The sequence below is a fragment of the Protopterus annectens genome, chromosome 1.part2, assembly GCF_019279795.1.
Source record: "Protopterus annectens isolate FY-2018-M chromosome 1.part2, PAN1.0, whole genome shotgun sequence".
Lineage (NCBI taxonomy): Eukaryota > Metazoa > Chordata > Ceratodontiformes > Protopteridae > Protopterus > Protopterus annectens.
In genome coordinates, this window is record NC_056727.1 from 365914824 (window position 1) to 365935256 (window position 20433).

Genomic DNA, 20433 nt, shown 5'->3' on the forward strand with positions numbered 1-20433 from the left:
AGTGCTTTTAGTTAGGAAAAAAGGGACCTAAACACACACTCGCACCAAAGGTTAAAGAAAAATGGTAGAAAAGTTAAATTTTTCTCACAAGAGAACGAAAACGCCTGGAACTCTGGATCAAGCTGCTGAAGTAAACCAAGGCAAACTAGATCTGAGGTCAGTCAGGGTTGGCAGGGGATTATGGGAAGGGGGAGGAGTTTGGAGCTCGGATCTAAAGCTGTTGAAAACTGCCGGCTCGGATCCGAGGTCAGATCCGATTCCCATAGGTTGCTGCACAAATGAAGTTAACTACTTCAGACCATATGTTTAGTGCATGAAAGTGGAAAAAAGTTTGCTATATTTTGTTTTCTTTTACATTATACTATGAGTACCTATATCACTGTCCACGAAGCAAAAAGTTAATAAAGGTGTTTAAAAAAAAAAACATAAATATACCTACACATTCTGTATTTACATATTATCCCACCATCTACAATGATAAGAACACACACTGTATTTGTATACCATATGCAAGAGACAAGTGTTTCAGGTATGTGTTTTATGTGTGCATTTCAATACAACACCTTGGACATATGAACTATATGGTTTTATCAAGAAATGAGAAAGTAACCTGACTCCTGCAAGAGAAGAAGAACAAATGTATGCGTAGGTCATGACAACAATGATAAAGGACTGCTACACTATGGGAGAATGTGCCCATGAAACCTTGAAAGTGCTAATGAAACTTTTGGGTCCTCTCTTTTTTTAATGGTCAGCAGTTACCTGATCAGCACACAGTGGTTACTATAAAACAGTAAATAAATGTAGGCAGTAGCAGCATATCATTTCTAATCTTGTGACAAAGAAGCATGTTATTTGTTTCACTGGCATTTCTTACTTTTTTAGGTTAAATCATAAAGGACAACCTACATAACATATGGACCACTTTTTAAATGATGTGCATATGCAATTGTGTAACTGAAATCACAAAAGAATAATGCACTAAATAATGAAAAGTTACATATTTTAAATCTGTACCCAATTACACCACAGTCTATGACCTCTTTAGCCTTATATCACGTTCATGAAACAAGCAAATATTTTGTTGTAAAACATTTCTCTACTATTTTGGTTGTGCAGTGGCAATATGCACACTTAATAAATTAAGGGCTGATTTACTGCCAGCAACTGAAAGTGAAGTGAATTAAGCCAACTGTAAAACACTCTCAGCAGGGCTGGCTCTCTTGTGTTCCTCTGCACTGCAGATTGTGACACTCAACTACAGGCAAGTTAAACAATGAAGACAAAGTGGTCTGATGGAAGCACATATGCAGATATTGCTACCATTGGGCACACATACTGCCTAAAGCAAGACAGAAATTAGTGGAGCCACAGTTATGGAAGGATATTCCTCAACTCCCACCCCTAACCTCACTGCAGACATTTCATAATTTACTGTTATGCTCTTTCTAAATTGCAAGATTCTACATAGGAGATGAGCAACACTGCATTTTGGAGTGGCAATTCCTGGAGAAGGTGGATGCATTTGTTGGGTAAAGGACTGCAGCAAACAGGAAATAGAACATGCCGTATAATCAGCTGGGTGTCACTTATGATGAAAAGATGCCAAGAATACTCACAGAACCTAAACCAGGCTGTTATATACTGTCCATGGGAGTTATTTTATGCATTATAAGCAGGTTGAAATGCCTTCTCTACTGCAGAAGGGAACAAAAGCAAATAAACTATAAGAAATACTAATTCATCTAATTAACATGTTAATTAATTAGATGAACATTTTTAATTTTAACTATTTCTAAAAATGAAATATTCCTTTTCTGTAGAAAGCCTGCTACTTTAAACGTTTTTGTAGAATACATGAAAAAGAGAAAATTTACAATTACTGATGATGAACGTCCATGTTTTAACATCATTTCATGCCTAAATATTCCTGTATTAAAAACAGTCATGGAATTAAGGCTTATAAACAGCATTTTCCTGTCAGTTCACTTTAGTATCAGTGCTTCTGGTGTAGAAACTATTTCAGGGCTTGCATAATCAGTGAGGAAACCCTGGTTTCTGAAAGAGCATTCACATTTTATTGCAGTACTGAAATGTAGCTGGCATAATTAAGCATACACTATTATTTTATCTTCATTTTCCCACAATATATAATACTGAAATATTACTTCCAGGGACTAAGGAGTACAAACTTTGATAATTTCTTCTGATCTTTTATGTAACTGCATTACCTGCACAGCACACTCTCATTTCAGTTTATTTATGTTGTTCTGTGCTAAAATTAACTACTTAGGTATCTTGGTTCCTTACTTCAGAAATTAATGCACAAACTTCCAACTGATTTTTCTGTATGTGGTTCATCAGATAGTAGAGATCTAGCCCTGCTTAAGTTTATATTTTAGTCTAAAACATACAGCATTTTAACATGGAACTTGCAGAATAACTAGTTGGACATGAGAAAAAAATACAATTCACATAATGATTTGTACCACAGAGTCAGTAAATAAGTTTAGATTTATATAACCACCTTAGTAGCAAGCAAGAGTTAATTCATTTGAATGTCAGACTCTTTTAGTCCTGACCACCAGTAAGTTTATGGAACAGCTCTTCATCCAAAGTTTCATTCTGATCTTTTGAACGTGTGGACAGGAAGATGTAACCACCAATGTATTCATGGACAATCTTGCACTCTGAGTTCTGGCATGTAAACGCAACTGAAATATTCTGATCAAACTCCATGGCCACCTAAAAAGACAGAATTCATCATCATCATCATCATCAGTCCTATCACATGTGACAGCAAATGAGTTTTGTACTGCTCTGCCATCTCATTGTTTGAGGGCATTCATATGGGGGGTAGAATCTCCTCCAGTAATAACCCCGCTTTAATACTAGGCACACTGTTTTTGCAATGAAGCCAGACTGAATAAATCATATCAACTACAGATGTCTACCTTATTGTACCTGCTTGCATTACACTATTCTGAAAAGCTGATGTGCATCCCCTGTAACTGAGAAAAAATGGTCACTTCTCCCTTAAATAGGTTTATAGGTTCATAGGTTGGTACTAGGCTGTCGGCCCTAGGGCCTATACAAGCCTAGCCATAACAATTCCATGGCTATTTCTTCCCACACTATTTACTTTCCTGGACCCCTGTCTAGCAGGGCAACTGACGTGATCCCTGGGATGAATTTCCTTTCTCCCATCCAATCAAGGTTCCTTTTGAAGAGGGCCAAAGAGGTGCTCTGCTTGACATGTATCGGCAGTCTATTCCAGAGTCTGGGGAGTGTCTGGGTCAGGAACCTATCCCTCCAGCATGTTTTGTTTATTGTGATGACAAGGTTTAGATCCCTGGAGCGTTTGGCTCTGAGGGATTGGGATTTCTTTAAGTGTAGCATGTCCAACAGCTCTGGGTTTGACATGGCCTTGTATGTTAAGCAGAGATCACCTTGGAGTAGATGATATGCGACAGAGTATAGCTGGAGTTTTTTAAGGCGGTCAGCATAGGGCATCTGCTTTAGGCCTGTGATTCTTTTAGTAAGGTATTTCTGTGGCCTTTCCAGTTGTTGCAGATGTCTTGAGAGGTACATACCAAATGGGGTGTTGTATTCTATAATGGGTCTAATGAGGGATGAGTACAGTGGGACAATGACCTCCTTTTTTCTGGATGAAAAGCCCTTAGTGATGAGGTGTGCCACATTGAAGGATTTCCTGACTGTTGTGGCAATGTGGTTATTGAAGGTGAGACCAGTGTCCCTAAGTCTCTTATCACACTTTCGGTGTTTAGTGTACTGCCACCTATGTGGTAATTCACGGGTACATGTTTTTTCCCAAAGGGGACAACTATATATTTCTTGGCATTGAGCTTGAGCCCATGGCTCTGGCACCAAGCATCTGTTTCTCTAAGGCCCTTTTGTAGAGTATTGACATCATTTGGGGATTCAATAATGGCTCCCAGTTTGCAGTCATCTGCAAACTTTGTTAGCCAGAGTCCCTTAGTGTTGGCCTGTACTTACATAACCTCTAAAGAATGCTGACTTGGCTGTGAGTCAATGACCCATCATATTCTTGCTGTGTCCACTGAGAAAAAGCTTCTGTTAACTTTGAGCACATTTGCTTACCTTTTGACGTGCCTAATAATGTGTTAGAAAAGAAAATGTTCACTGTCAGTAATGCAGCGGTTATTACATTTTTTTCTGATAATACCGAATTCCCAGATTTCTACTGAATTAACAACTTTGATAATTTGACAAACACCCCTGATGACAGCAGTACACCTACATACAAGTTAGACCAAAGCTTTCTTTTCTTTATAGCAATATTGAACATTGTTACCAGGTATGCGTTTTCATCTGTTAAGAGGATCAGTTGTTGGAAAAAAGTACCTTGCTCATCAACCATCACAAGCCCATTACGGCTGGAACCAAGCAGCTCATCAACCATCACAAACCCATTATGACTGGAACCATGTAGCTCATCAACCATTACATGCTCATTATGACTGGAACCATGCAGCTCATCAACCATCACAAGCTTATTACGACTGGAACCATGTAGCTCATCAACCATCACAAGCCCATTATGACTGGAACCATGTAGCTCATCAACCATCACAAGCCCATTACGACTGGAACCATGCAGCCCATCAACCATCACAAACCTATTACGACTGGAACCATGCAGCTCATCAACCATCACAAGCCTATTATGACTGGAACCATGCAGCTCATCAACCATCACAAACCCATTATGACTGGAACCAAGCAGCAAATCAAACATCACAAGACCATTACGACTGGAACCATGCAGCCCATCAACCATCACAAACCCATTATGACTGGAACCATGTAGCTCATGAACCATTACATGCTCATTATGACTGGAACCATGCAGCTCATCAACCATCACAAGCTTATTACGACTGGATCCATGTAGCTCATCAACCATCACAAGCCCATTATGACTGGAACCATGTAGCTCATCAACCATCGCAAGCCCATTATGACTGGAACCATGCAGCCCATCAACCATCACAAACCTATTACGACTGGAACCATGCAGCTCATCAACCATCACAAGCCTATTATGACTGGAACCATGCAGCTCATCAACCATCACAAGCCCATTATGACTGGAACCATGCAGCTCATCAACCGTCACAAGCCCATTATGACTAGAACCATGCAGCTCATCAGCCATCACAAGACCATTATGACTGGATCCATGCAACTCATCAATCATCACAAGCCCATTATGACTAGAACCATGCACAAATTGATTTGTGAGGAAGCTGATTACATCATGACAGCAGAGTATACAGGGCAAGGATAGATGCCCTGATATTCTTTAGGATGTTGTCAACTTGTAGGAAAAAAGGTGGAGGGGAAGAACAAAAGAAGTGGATGAATTAGAGTAAGGACATATGGAATGGGTTTAAGAGGATCATAAGAGTAACTGCACTGAACAGCTTCTCTCTCCTTTACCTCTCAGATAATCAGGATTAGCGTACCCACCTGATCTCCCCAAAAAGTAGGGTCTGGAAGGAAAGTGTAGTATGTAGTACAGTAACAGAACAGAACAGATAGAGCACCAGGAATGTCAGGACAGGTGTCTCCATGGAAACCCTTGAAATGGTAGTCCAGGGACGTGTGTGCCTGAATGAACTGGAACAAATGCTGAATTTCACAGAAGTTCACCAATCAGAGACAAACTTCTAGAAAGGAAACACAAGCTAAAGTCACAGTATGATGAGAAGTTGTACCATGGCTATGCATGCTGCATACAAGGTAACCATGCTGCATCTTATGGCTGGGGTCTGGTGACAGGACCGTTCACTGCATTAAGTGGAAATATGCATACAGTCATATGCAGAGCTGGACACTCAGTAAGCTGCTAAGTGAAGCATAAGCATTCAGTGGATCAGAACAAAAAGACTAGATAAAGGGGAAGACAGGGTGCACAAATGTGCCCAACATACTATACAACTGTCCCCAGATATAGCATGACAATGTCAACACTAAACGATAGTCTAAACTGTTACATTGAATTCACTGTATAAAACTATCCACTTAGTATACTGACTCAGTAAAGTGCCATTACCAAGTTATGGTCATTATGATTTTCCAAAAGCTTCTCTCGAACATTTTTTTCTGCTATGCTGTGCTAGTTTTTAACAGCTGTTACAATGCAATTTTACATTTTTTTTGTGTTCTTTTTGCACAAAATGCCTTCTATACAACAGATGAGACTGGCCACGTCAGTTAATGTGACATGCTTTGGAAGAACACATTTTTTGTACTATTATGCACATTACATTCTGTAATACCTTCATTAAACAGTCATTGTTTTGTTACTTCTCTGACTTGAGCTGTCCCAATTAAAGAAGCATCCCTGGAATGCCACATGGACTTATGTGGTCATCAAACAAATGCATGCACATATATATGTACATAACTGCATATGTTTTTCAAACTAAACATTGTGGTGGCATGCTGCGTAGTGACTTTTCATATGAATGTTAAAAGGTTTTGTTCTTTCACTGTTACACATTTCACTCAGCTCAGTTATTATGAACTTCTACTGTCACAGTTTAAGACATGGCTAATAATGCCCCCTTGTAAAGGAAAGCCCTTATCAATGGCTGGGGACATACTCACATATGGGGCAGTCAGAAACAAGTACCACAGCATGCTATGTAAGACAGCATAATGAGTGGCAACTCACAGGGTGAGGAAGATTCAAAAACAGGATGTATGGTTACACTACTGAAAAAACAGTTCCATACACATTGTACATAAATGACTATATAATGACATGCAAATGAGAGACATTATGAAAATGAGAGCCACTGTGTAGTTAAATGATGACATCAAGCATGGCTGAACAATTCATAAATGGATAAAAAATGTAGCAAGAGCTATGGCAACCTACTTTTCTGAACCTATGATTTCTTGATGAGCAGGATCACCTTCACCATTACGATGCCAGGTAGCTTTTGTACTAAATGAACAACACTTGTTAGTGATCACTCTCACAGCTGAGTGCTGCTGCCTAACACATCACAGATTAGTCCCTTAGCAGCTGACCTACTGTCACCTCCAGACATGTACATAGTTTATTGCTACCATGTGGACAGAGATACTTTATTGGCGCATGTAGACATGCACTATCCTTGCATGAAGTTATGCAAGATGCAAGGAATACCTGTGCTGGTGGAAAAAAAGAAGTTATGTACTCACCATAATGTTCCATGTGAGTTGTTCATCTCGCCTGCAATCTTACAGATGGGTTCGGAGTCGGCCTACTACAAAGCTCAAGGTCTTCAGACAGCTCAAGGCCAAGTCCATATCCCATGATGCACCTTGAGTTACCTCTGATCTTGTTTGCTGCGTCTAACAATACCATGTGCCATTCTATCACTTTTTTAGGGAAACCCATAGAAAGACTGAGCAACCATGATAAAACTAGTATCTTGGTCCTCGAAAAACCCTGGAGGGGGTAGGAGGGTGGCAAGTAAGAATGAAGGTGAGATGAACCACTCATATGGAACGTTATGGTGAGTACATAACTTATTTATGTGAAGTTGTTCTATCTCGCCGTTCATTCTTACAGATGGGTAGCGTCCCAAACACCATCTTTCTCGGGTGGCTCACGGGAATATGTTTTTCAGGACAGTAGAACCAAAGGAGCCCCTGTCCCTGGAGGCTTTATCAACTTTGTAATGAGTGATAAAGGTATGAGGTCTTGACCAAGGGGCTGCTGCACAAATAATGTCTATAGAAAGCCTAGCAGAAAAAGCAGAAGATGTGGACACTGCTCTGGTAGAATGAGCCTTAATTTTGTGTTGTAAAGGTACATTAGCAGCTGAATAAGTGAAGGTGATACAATTAGATAACCATTTAGGTAGTGTTTTTGCCACTGGCATACCTTTCTTAGAATCTGAAAAAGGAAACAAAAAGTTGTTCTGATTTTCTGAACTCTTTGGTTCTATCCAGGTAAAATCTGAGCTGTCTATGAACATCAAGCTTGTGCATCATATACTCTAAGTTGTTGGTGTGTTTGGGGAAAAACTCTGGTAAATCTATGATTTGGTTAAGGTTAGCTTTAGTACAAGCTTTAGGTAAAAATGAAGGATTTGTTCGCAGGGACACTGTCAGCATGAAAAATCAAATATGGAGGTTTTATGGACAAGGCCTGTAGCTCTGATACTCTAGGGCAGACGTGATGGCTACTAAAAAGATAGTCTTCGAAAACAAAAATTTCAAATCACATGAGGAAGCTGGCTCGAAAGGTGGGAGAATAATGCGTGAAAGCATAACATTTAGGTTCCATAGGGTATAAGGGGATTCACTGGTGGTCTGAGGTGAAAGGTCCCTTTGAGAAAGGCTTTGGATAGCTTATGTGACATTATGTTCAATCCTTCACAGCCAAGGTGAAAATTAGAGATGGCGGCAAGTTGTACCCAAACCGTAGCTGCCGCAGTTCCTTTGTTGAAAAGGGATCTATATTAGAACATCGAAGTTTCAAAACTTCGAATGTTCTAATATCAAACCCTATTCAGCGAAAGCTGAAAACATCGAACATACAGAATAGCGAAATTTTTCCTAGGGAAAAAAATTGCTGTTCCAAAACACATACACCAACACAAGCACACCAAACAAACAGCAAACTACACACATACACCTAAAATCTTACACCTAACCCTACACTAAACTATACACACATCACTAACTATCCACTTACCTTAACCCAAACCCTAACTCTAAGGTCCGTCACTATCACACACTCACTTCACCTGCACCCTAACCCTAACTAACCTACCCCGCCCTAACCCTCACGTCCACACAATCGCACACTTACCTGACCCACGCCCTAACCCTAACTCACCTAACCCACCCTAACCCTCACGTCCACACAATCACACACATACCTAACCCGCACCCTAACTCACCTAGCCTGCCCTAACCCTCACGTCCACACAATCACACACATACCTAACCTGCACCCTAACCCTAACTAACCTAACCTGCACTCAATCGCACACTTACCTGAACCTGACCTGTAACTTTCCACCACAGCGCTGAAAATACAGAAGCAACAGAAACGGACAACCAAATTCTTTCCCTAGGAAAAAATTCAGTTTCTATTGCTTCAATATTTTCAGCTTTCGCTGAATAGGGTTTGATATTAGAACATTCGAAGTTTTGAAACTTTGATGTTCTAATATAGACCCATTGAAAAGCACAGTCAAAAATTCTAATATAGAGGAAATGGGGGCTTGGTAGGGATCAATGTTATTCTGAGAATCCCATATAGAAAATCTCCTCCATTTGCTAAAGTACAACTTCCTAGTAGAGGATTTATGAGAAGATATTAATGCTGCGTTTTGTTTGAGAGGTTATGGAACCTGGCTACGTTGGGAATTGGAGCAGCCAAGCTGTCAATTTTAGGGACTGAAGTGAGGGATGAGGAGCCCCGACGAATGCGTCAGAAGGTCTGGAACTGGGTCCAGAAGCCAAGGCTCTTCCAACAGATGAAGTCGAAGGAAGGGGAACCAAATCTGATGAGGTCAATGAGGTGCTATTAGAATGATGGTCCTTCCCAGGGCCTTTGCTTTCTTTAATACTTTGGGTATCAAGAGAATAGGTGGGAGTGCATAGAGGAGACCCGAAGGCCAATAGTGTACGAGTGTGTCCCTTGGGGAATCTCCTGGAGGGGGAATCAGGGCAAAGTAGCTTCTGCATTTTGTGTTCATGTCAGAAGCAAAAAGGTCACTGCAAGGCTGGTCCCACCTGCGGAACATTCTCTCCGCTATCTATTTTTTGAGGGACCACTCATGAGGCAACAAAATTGCCCTGCTCAGTTTGTCTACAATCACGTTGGGTGCCCCCGGGAAGTGTGTTGCTGTCAGAAAGTGCTGGGTGGATGTAGCCCACTGCCATACTCTTAGAGCCTTTTGACAAAGGGGATAGGACCTGGTTCCTCCTTGTTTGTTCAAGTACCAGACCACTGACATGTTGTCCATCTGAATCGCAACTGTCCCCAGAGGGAGAGAGTCCTGAAAGTACTGCAGTGCCAAAAGTTCCACTGTCATCTCCAGGACATTGATATGCAGATGTGTCTCTTGCTCGGTCCATGTGCCTTGGGCTGTTCTTCCCTGAAAATGCCCACCCACCAGGAAAGCGCCCGTGGTCACTGTGGCTGCTGGTGAGAGTAGGATAAAAGGATGACCCATCGTTACTTGAAGAGAGGTCAACCACCACTGAAGATCCTTTTTGCATGTGTTTGTTACAATTATGAGATGAGACATTGGGAGCTCTTGATAAGAACATTGAGTGACTAACAGCCATTGTTGAATCCGCATGTGCATGTGACCCAATGGTATCGCTATTATTGCAGCTGCCATCATGCCTAACAACTTTAGCACTTCTGATGCTGGAGCCCTGTCTCTGGATATGATGTTCTGGACTTGCTGACGAAGTAGTAAAACTCTTTCTGCTGGAAGTTTTAAAGTAGTGGTGGTGGTGTCCAATTCTGCTCCGATAAAAACGATATGTTGTGATTGCAATAAGGCAGATTTTTCTGAATTTATGGTAATGCCCAGATGATTGTAAAGAGTAAGAGTGGTGTCCCTGGCTTGTATTAGCTGATGCCTGGTGGTAGCGGTGAGGAGCCAATTGTCTAAGCACGGAAACACCTGGAATCCTAAACGCCTCAGGTGAGCCATGACCACTGCCATACATTTGGTGAACACTCTGGGGGCTGTAGTGAGACCAAAGGGCAGGGTGCAAAACTGGTAATGATTAGCTCCCAGCTGGAAGTGCAGATGACCCTGGATGGTCTGGCCATTTTTATATGGTAGTATGCATCCTGTAGATCTATCGAGCACATCCAACTGTTTTTCCCTAAGAAGGGAGATATCGACTGAAGAATGACCATCCGGAACTTCTCTTTCTTGACAGATCTGTTTAGTCTGCTGAGGTCCAAAATAGGTCTCCAGTCCCCTGTCTTTTTTGGAACTAAAAAGAATCCTGAGTACGTTCCAGATCCTGTCTGGTCTGCTGGGACTGGCTGGATGACTCTTTTTCTTAGCAACGTTTGGACCTCTACTGCTGCTTATTCCCTGTAACTGGGTGGAACGTCCGGGATTTGTGTTGTCAATGGAGGGGGAATGGCGAAGGGAATGAAATATCTTCTGGAAACTATACTTTGTACCCAGTTATTGTTTGCTATTTTGAGCCAGACATCTGGATACAAAGATAAGCGACCCCCCCCCCCCGACTGCCTCCAGAACAGGACAGTTGGGCCTCCTTTCAGGAGTGCTGGTATGGCTTCCCAAAGAACTGGTCTCTGTCGCCATGGTTTTGCAGACCCCTTCTGCCTCGAGGGTGGCATCTTCCATTATTGCTCCTTCCTCTGCCCCTGGAGGGGGTTCACCATGTGTGTCCAGAAAGACTCCTTGAGCTTTTCGGAACCACATCTTTCCTCCCTTTTGACCCTTGGGGTAGGGTCTAGTAGAGGTGGAAAAATGGACTCCGACGGCAGACAGAGTCTTTCCTTCCTGCTCACATCTGGTCAAAGTTTCCATAACTTTGGACCCAAAAAGGGACAAGCCATCAAAAGAAGTGTTGACAAAGGATGACTTAAAGGGCTCCACGAAGGAATACAAGCGCATCCAGGAGTGCCTCCTAAGAGCAATTCCTGTACCCGCTGGCCTACTCGTTCCATCAGCTGCATATGAAATAAGATGCAAGGACGGGTTCATTATGGAATTGAGGGTAGCAAACTGGGAGGCGACTTTGTCTGAAGCTCCTGCAGCTACCGTACCCTGAAGAGTATTGCCAAGCTCTTTTAGGAGGTCTCTTTGCAATCTTGTAAAATGTGTGAGATAACGCATGGCAAAAGTCGCTGAACTGTACATGCACTTCCCATATCTATCCATGATCCTAGAGTTTCTGTTAGGAGGATGGACAGAGGAAGAAGTTTCTGCCATCTCCTTTTTGGTGGCTGCCGCCACCACCATGGCATCAACTGGCACTCCCTTAGTGAGAAAGGACTTATCCTGAGGGGCAGAAATAAATTTATTGGGCCTCCTAGGGACAGTCTCCATGGTGTCCGGAGACTCCCATGCCCTTCATGAGACCAGCTCCATGAGCTCATCGAAGGGCAGAGACACTCAAGAGGTGGAGGGTTGAGACCCGAAAGCCTTCAGGAGAACCGACTCATCTTCAGTAGGGTTGGTGGACTTCCAGCCACAAGATTTCTAATATCTCTGCAAATGAGATATCTTCAGAGGGGGACCCTTCTGATTTATCTAAGTCGGTATCAGACGTTAGAGACTCCTGCGGGGAGTCTAGGTGCTTCCTCTTGCCAATTCTCTTCCTGGGAACCTCATCAGTGGGAACTTCTGGTGAGGTCTCGGAAGAGCAGGGGCCATCCAGTGAGGATTCCTGAGGCTCAGGGTCTCTACACTTCAAAGGGATGTGTGAGGCAGAAGTGGACACAGGCGCTTTTGGGGAGGAGGTAGTTGGACCTGAAGTTGTAGATGTCTTGGGGGACATCACTCTCCTCATGGCTTCAAAGGCACCTCTGCTCCAATGAGAAGGGACCGCTGGATCTGAAGAAACAACCGATCCCCTCAGCACCAGAACAGTGGGCACTGAACCAGAGGTAGGAACCGAACTCATCCGAGCCGGGGCTCCAAGAGGCAAAGCTGGAGCTGACAGGTCAGTCCAACTAACCTCCCCGGACCCGAGCAGAGAGTGTCAGCTCCTAGACTCCTTGATAGGCTCCGAGGAAGTCCAAGTAAATGGAACCGATGACACTGGAGCAGGCGTCGACTCCGAAGGCTCAACAATCATCAGGTCCAACTCCTCCGGCTCCGAAGGACCGGTATGGTTCAGAGGAGAAAAAGAAGTCGATGGCATAACAGTCTTCGGTTCCAACAGTCTTTGGTTCCGAAACCACTTGGGTCGGAGCCGATAAAAATTTATCAAACGCCAGTGCCTGTAGCAACTTCTGCACCACACGATCCACATCCAAATCGGATAGGCTGATCGAGGACTGAGATGAATGTATGGAGGGTGGTACCGACTGGAGAATGGGAGACTTTAATACTTTGGGGGACTGGTTCCAGGACTGCGGACTGGCTCCTTAAAGACAGGACGCTCGGCTCCGAAGGCTGTGGAGCCGACGTTGATTTTTTTTTTTATTTTGTCACATCAGTAGAAGAAGCCTTTGAAGACTTGCTAGAGTTATCCTGGTCACTCAAAGCTTCCTGAAATTAAGATTTTAAAAGTCCACTGTCAATGAGTATTCTTTTTCTCTCATGTAAAACTCTGGAAGAAAAAAGAATGGCAAATGGAGCAGCTCTCTAGGAAGTGCAAGGCTCCGATACAATAAACACAGTTTACGTGACTATCACAGACATCTTTTGTCCACACTTTGGACACTTTTTAAAGACAGACTTAGGATGCTTGTCTTTCTCCTGATCAGCCATATTGAATTCTTGTCGTTCTCCTAGCCAGCCATATTGAATTCTACAGTACCAAAAATTCTACTGTACAATAACAGACTGAAGTCACAAAGAAGAATGCACATACACACACAACTTTAGCAAATTTAAACTGCAGTAATTAGCCCTAAACAACAAATGGGCTGTATAAGAATAAATGTGATGTAAATATAACTATGTCTAAAGTTTAAAGAATCTTATTTACACTACAAAGTTATATATATAACTATGTTAATATTTTATAAAGGCACACCAAAGAAGGGAAGGGAATATTAAAGGCCTATAAAAAACAAAGGCCAAAAGGAGAAGAATTATCTAATATTAAGCTATCAAAGTCATAACTGTGAACAACTATCACTAACTATTATAAGTAATACCAAATTTAGTAATGTTTTTAGTAAAAAAAGCTATACTGGCCTGAGCTGTGCTAAGAAACCTCTGATCTATTGCAGCGGCAAACTAGATCTGAGGTAACTCAAGGTGCATCATGGGATAGGGACTTGGCCTCGAGCTGTCTGAAGATCTCGAGCTGTAAGAATGAACGGCGAGATACAACAACTTCACATCTATGGTTTGTGCGGTAAGTGTAAATACAGGGACTTTCCATTGTCCATCAGGGACAGCAGTAAATGTTTGGTAGGCCTCGGCGTCATGACTACTACACTATCTCCTTGATGTGATGATGCGACATGTGGTGGAACTTATGCGGTCCTTGCTGATAGCAGAGGAGAGAAACACCAGTATACAGACATTCTACTACACAGCCCATTTTCCTGAGGTTCTGTGGTTATTGAATGCACCCACATTGCTGCCAATGCCCCATCTACTCTACAAGGCATTCAGTATATCAGCAGGAAGTGATTCTGCTTCATCAACTGTCAGCTAGTGTGCTATGCACAGGGTATAATTTACAATGTTTCTGTACACCATTGAGGCAATTCTCACAATTCTAATACCTGGCACATGTGTGACCTATACCAGTAGTTTGTGTGGAGTGACTTTCCACAGGGTCATCGAATGAGTTGTTGTGCACGTCTCCCCAGGCTGAGAAAAGAAACCCACAGGTATGCAGGCCACAGTCCACTCATAATGCTGTCCTCTGTTATGTGCTGCAGGTGAGGTAGGATATGTCTTGAAGCAGTGGCTCATGATTCCTACCTGCAGCTCTCAGATCATGGCAGAGATTGCACACCACATTGTCGTCAACCCATAACATCAGTGACTGCACATTTGCAGTGCTGAGACTGCTTTTTTGCCTAAAAACCTATAATGGTGCATTGCAGTATGCTCTTGAGATCTGCAGCAAGATATCTGTCATCTGTGCCATGCTACACAACATGGATCTATGTAAACAACTATGACATGCCAGGAATACTTGAGCCAGCAATGGAGGAAAAGCTGAATGAGTAGTCTTTGGGGGAATCACCTGCACCAGAACCACAGTTAAGAGCCATTACAGAAACAGTGTAGCATAAAACTGATGCATGCAATACTATATCCAGTCTGTGCAGAACAGTGCATTGTCTTCCCATTTTATGCATCAAACTTTATCAAACTCAAGAGAATTATGGGGTGGACAGGGCACAGTCATCAGCATCTGCTCAGGTGTGGTGTGATGCAGCAGCACGGTACAGCAATACTAACACAGATGGATGGGTTATAGCAGGTGGATATGGTAGTCAGGCGCACAGGTGGTGGTTGGGGGGAATTGTGTAGCACAGTGTCCAGGGGTGTTGTACAACTTCCAGAAAGGGGAAATTAGCTAGATGATCTGGATGGTCCTAAAATACTAGGATGAAAGACTTCCCATGCAGTAGATAGAGTAGCACTTCATCAGTATATATGTAGAACCTGGTATGTCCCCAAAGGTGGTGGGGGGTAGTACACTGTAGATTGCCACATCTATGCAAAAGGACCTGTGGAGGCACTGCTCACTAGACACCACCAGAATGGAATGGAAGGTTTGGAACTGTACACGACTAATTAACTGGCCCTATGGGATGTGCCCACAGTGGAGACAGAAGAGCATTAACCATGACTATGGGCACTACCCCTGTGGTGTAGGATGGCCACATCACTGAGATCTGCCCTGTCATGGTACTACTTTTAGGACACCAGTAGATGGAATGGATGGCATGGAACTGCATGAGCCTGACCAGGTGGCACTGGGTGGTGTACCCACAGAGCAGAGGTAGAGAAGGGTTGGCCATGACTATGGGTATGCCTGATCTTATCGCGGGAGGCAGCCATGGGAAATGTGACATGCAAAATATTCCTTAGAACGGTGTGGGACAGCTGTTGACATCTGCTCCATACAGGTGGTCTCTGATATGACCATGCTCTGTCACTTTACGGTGGTTGCAGTGGATAACAAGTAGTCCTCTACTGCCCTCAGCATACGTGTGGGTTCTTGTCCCTATAGACCATGTCAGTTTGGAGGCACTGCAGGTGCTCATGTATGTCCTCATGCATGCTGCACATCACATTGATCATTTCTGCTAGGAAGTGAGTATCATCTGTCTGTGCCTGGATCACTGATCTGCACATTCACGGACTGATGCCTAGGGTGGCACCCAAGTCTGGGAATGAGCATGAGCTGTGGGAGTGATGCCCACTAGCATGCCTCTCCCTTGCGCTATGGCTGCACTCTGCAGTGGCAGTACTGCCCCTTGCCGCCATCATATGTGCAGGTAAGAACTGGGCATCCAGTGACAGGCTTCCTTAGACAGGTTGGGCACCATCGAACATAGGGAATGCAAGGTGGACACTGATGCACTCCACAGGCATATCTGCAGATATGCATAGCAGTGGGTCATCCACTGCTGACACTCTCACTGCATTGTCTGATTGTGCTACTGGCAAGCCACCATTACAGACAGGCACTAGTGATGCACTAACATCAAGGATGCTTTGTCCTGTTGTGCTTGGCTCCACACCGGTGGCAGCTGTGAAGGCAGAAAGAAAACATCCTGTGGCTGTGGTGAAACATAGCTGTCACACCACCACTCTATGGCAACCACAACTATGCATGATAAGAACGTACAAAGTTAAATGATACAGAACTACCTTGCCACACAGGTCATGGCTGTTGTATCCCTCATGTATCTGGAGGACAGACAGTTGTATGTTTACCACAGGTACAGCACTGGAAGTGGAGAGACACTCTGCACTGGTACATGGGCATAACAACCAAGTGCATCCCAGACAGACACAGATGGTATTCCCACCTTTCCAACCCACACATTCTCCTGGTATAAGTGAGCAGTCACTGTCCCCATACAGGGATAACAGGAACACCTCTGCCTCTATAAGGGTGAGATGGTCTCCCCGTTGTGGCCATTCTGTCCCTGGTAATGACATGTATCATGTACAGTGCTTGGAGGATCATATCACTCACTCCTACATTGGACTTGTTGTGTTTTCTTGTTATGGCCGCCCATGGCACTGACATCAATGCACTAGACCTTGCCAGACCTTGCCACACCTGGTCTCCAAAGGCTTTGTTACCATTTTTCTTATCCAGCTTCCACTTACCATGGGTGTATGCCTCTCAACTGACTAGATTTTTGCCTCATATTTTCAGTCTCTTCCTCATAAAATTTGTGGTTTTCTGGCAGATTGAAGTCATTAAATGTTGACATACAATTAAGTTTCACATTTCATGTCCTTCAGAAAATGCATGATAACACAAATTCTGTTGTTATGGCAACTTTCTAAATTTAAATGATCAATATTTAAATTTTGTCCCTATTTTGTTCTAATAGGTTGAGAGGTACGCATGGTGCATAATAAATGCATGACCACTCAGTCTCTGTTTGTTAAATTCGTCAGCCTTTGAGAATCCTTTGTTCCGATTGTAGCCCTTGTATACATGTGGGCACAGCTATGATCAATGCTTGTTTACAGACATTACTCCTGTCCCATATTGATGCCCCGTGACCATGTTGCAGCTGTGCAGGTAACATACTGACATGACTATTATATAGTGTTGTCACAGGGCAGGCCTCACCAGCATGCCAGGCAGTAGCACTGTGTACACAGTTACTGGATGCAATATGCAGACTGTATTCCACAAAGTCCATAAGGTGTATACTGTACACTGTGGCACACTTGATACCACAGCAGACCATCCATAGCTGCACACTTCTGAGAATGAGTCATTAACCTAGCTCAAATCACTCATGCCCTTCCATATGGCTGTTAGTGAGCCTTCTGCAGTATAGCTTGTACTTCCCACACAACCCCCTGGTCAGTAGTGCTAATCTGTATGACTTGTATAACACTCCCTGGCAAGGTGACTTTCCACAGGTGGGCTGGGGACAGCCATATCCTGGACCCTGCCTGCACCATTTCATTCTCTCCTATACAGCACCTGTCATTCCCAATGTCTTTCCACCAAAGCTGAAACCCCCAAAGCAGTACATGTCCTTGCTCTGTGTCTGCTCCACACATGGCTGATGTATGCTTATGCTCCTCTACCACGACTCCTGACTGCAGCTGGGTTGCCTATAATGAAATGTAGTTCTGTTCCATTCCTTCCAGAATTCTGTAGATTACAGTACTTTGTGCACTAGTTCATCAGCACAATGGCAGTCATACCATTTACTGCACTAATTCATACCCCTTAGTACATGTGTTTAGAAAATGAGGTAACATAGTGGGAATGTTTCTGAATCGAATCACTATAATATCTACCCTGCAATATGGAGCCTGTGCCTGCCCATGCAAGTATTGGTACAACTGTCCTACGTAATGCGACAACATTGTGTTGATCTTTAGGGAGACTGCACTACAGGCCTTTAGAAGTATGTTAATATTATCATGGCCATGTTGCTGCTGCCAGTGGGCAGTTCACTGACATCTTGGGTGGCCAGTGTACTACCCATTAGCACTAAGCTTCTGTGTGTGGTGTTCACGTCAGTGTTCCCTATCATTCTATGCATATCTGTTTTAGCTACATTAATGGCTACTGGTATTATATTAGAATAAATGTGCACCGCACTGACATGCTGAGCTTTGATGTGCATTGTGTGGTGTCTACAATGTGTTGCCATGTGCTGTACTCATCCATTTTTGTCCTGAGTCATACCTGCAGAGAGGCCATGACTTCACTAGGCACTGCTTCTGAAAGAGTTCGAGCTTGGTGTGAGGAGTGCAGGATGTTTGTGTGCCTTCTACATAGGAACCACATTTAGTACCAGCTAGGCAGGCATGAGGATACACTTTATAAAGTGAGTGCATGGCAGCAGCTTGTCAGAGCGTTCACTGGTGCCACTGCCATTTTTCACTGGACCAACACAAGTTTTGTAATTTCTCAAGTTTTTGAGCTTGCACCAGCCCTTCAATGGGAGATACTCAAAGGGCTCATGCCAGCTTGATGTTATATCCTCTGCTAGTAAAGAAAACCAATTCTATAAATGAACATGCACCAGACAAGCTTGTCACTCAAATATATTTGAGGCAACAATCTTTCTAGCAATGATATACATTCTCCACCTCTTCTGTTACACTTATGAAGGACTGCAAAGATTCATGAGCAATACTTTTGTAATAAATTTATCCTACTTAAATTGACTAAGAGCAAAAAAGTACAGTTGTGCAAGAACATAACAGTAGATGTCTGAATGAACTATTAAACAATGGGATATCCTTTCAAGTTTAGTTGTATATCCAGCCAGCATATACCAAAGCCTGGGTGCTTTTCCCTTGCACAGTATGGCTAAAGTATGACCTCAGCCTGGTAGAGGTACATCAGGGACACGTGGATGCAAAGTACCTCAGGACTTTCTTGCCCCAGACAAGGAGCTGAAGCAGAAGTAGATATACATACATACAAATTTTGTTGTATCTTTCGGCTTTTCACGGTTAGGGGTCGCCACAGCGGAACTCCGGTCCGCTAATGACTGGCAGTAGACTTTTACGTGCCGAGTTGCCAGCCCTGATGCACAGCCTTCAATGAAGGTACGCCCATTCACGCATGTCTCCACACAGAAGACGCTCTAGCTGAGAATTGAACAGGGCAATGTCTTACTGTGAGGAGACAACACTACCGCAGCACCACTACAAGTCAAAAAAGAAGTGAAAAAAAAAACTCAGCACAACAAAAAAGGAAGCGAGAATGAGGGGGAAGGAGGACTGCAACAGTGATCTGTCGAACACCTACTGTTATGGTGCAGTCTTATACAAATAGACTACGCCCTTCCATGATCACTGCTGCAGTATTACTAACTGATGGGAGATTCCCAAAGCTGTCTAAGAAGATGGGAGGAGGAAACCTGAATAGGTTTATGGTCCAAAAATCCTAGTAAAACTGACCTAGCAAAAACATCAGTCTTGTAATGTTTTGTAAAAGTGTGAATGGACGACTGACTAGCTGCTTCAAGAGCATATCTAGGTTCCAGTCTCTTGAAGACAGTCCCTGAAAAAGCAACAATTCTAGCAGAATATGCTTTAATTGGAGCCAGGATCTATTCACCATGAAAAGACTAACACAGTAAAATGGAGTTGGATATCCAATTAGTAACAGTTTGCTTGGAAACAGGAGCTCCCACTGTTTTGTCCTGGAAAGAGACAAAGAGCTAATCATACTTCCTGACAGACTTGGTTTTGTCCAAATAAAATCTGAGCTGTCTATGCACATCCAAGAAATGTAGAATCCCATCCACATTATTCTGAGGTGAAGGAAAAAGGTAGGCAAGTTAGTGGTCTGATTCACAGAGTTTATTAACAACCTTAGGCATAAAAGGATTAGTACAGAAAGTAACCCTATCCTTGTGAAAATGAAAAAAAAGGAGGAATAGCCATCAATTCTTGCAACTCTGAAACCAATTTAGCAGAGGTCAAAGCCACTAACAGCACTGCTTTCCAAGTAAAAAACTTAAGAAAAGCAGAGGCTGCAGGCTCATAATGTGATAAACTA

At 43.1% G+C, this 20433-nt stretch overlaps 1 protein-coding gene across 1 annotated transcript in view; it reads right to left on the bottom strand.

The window, feature by feature from the left end:
- Positions 1-2055: 2055 nt before the first annotated feature.
- Positions 2056-20433, bottom strand: part of FERMT1 (FERM domain containing kindlin 1) — a 1173069-nt gene continuing 1154691 nt past the window's right edge. The window contains exon 15 of the mRNA XM_044056523.1: positions 2056-2745. Coding sequence (XP_043912458.1) covers positions 2572-2745 — 174 coding nt within the window. The 3' untranslated portion in view covers positions 2056-2571. The remainder of the gene's footprint in view (positions 2746-20433) is intronic.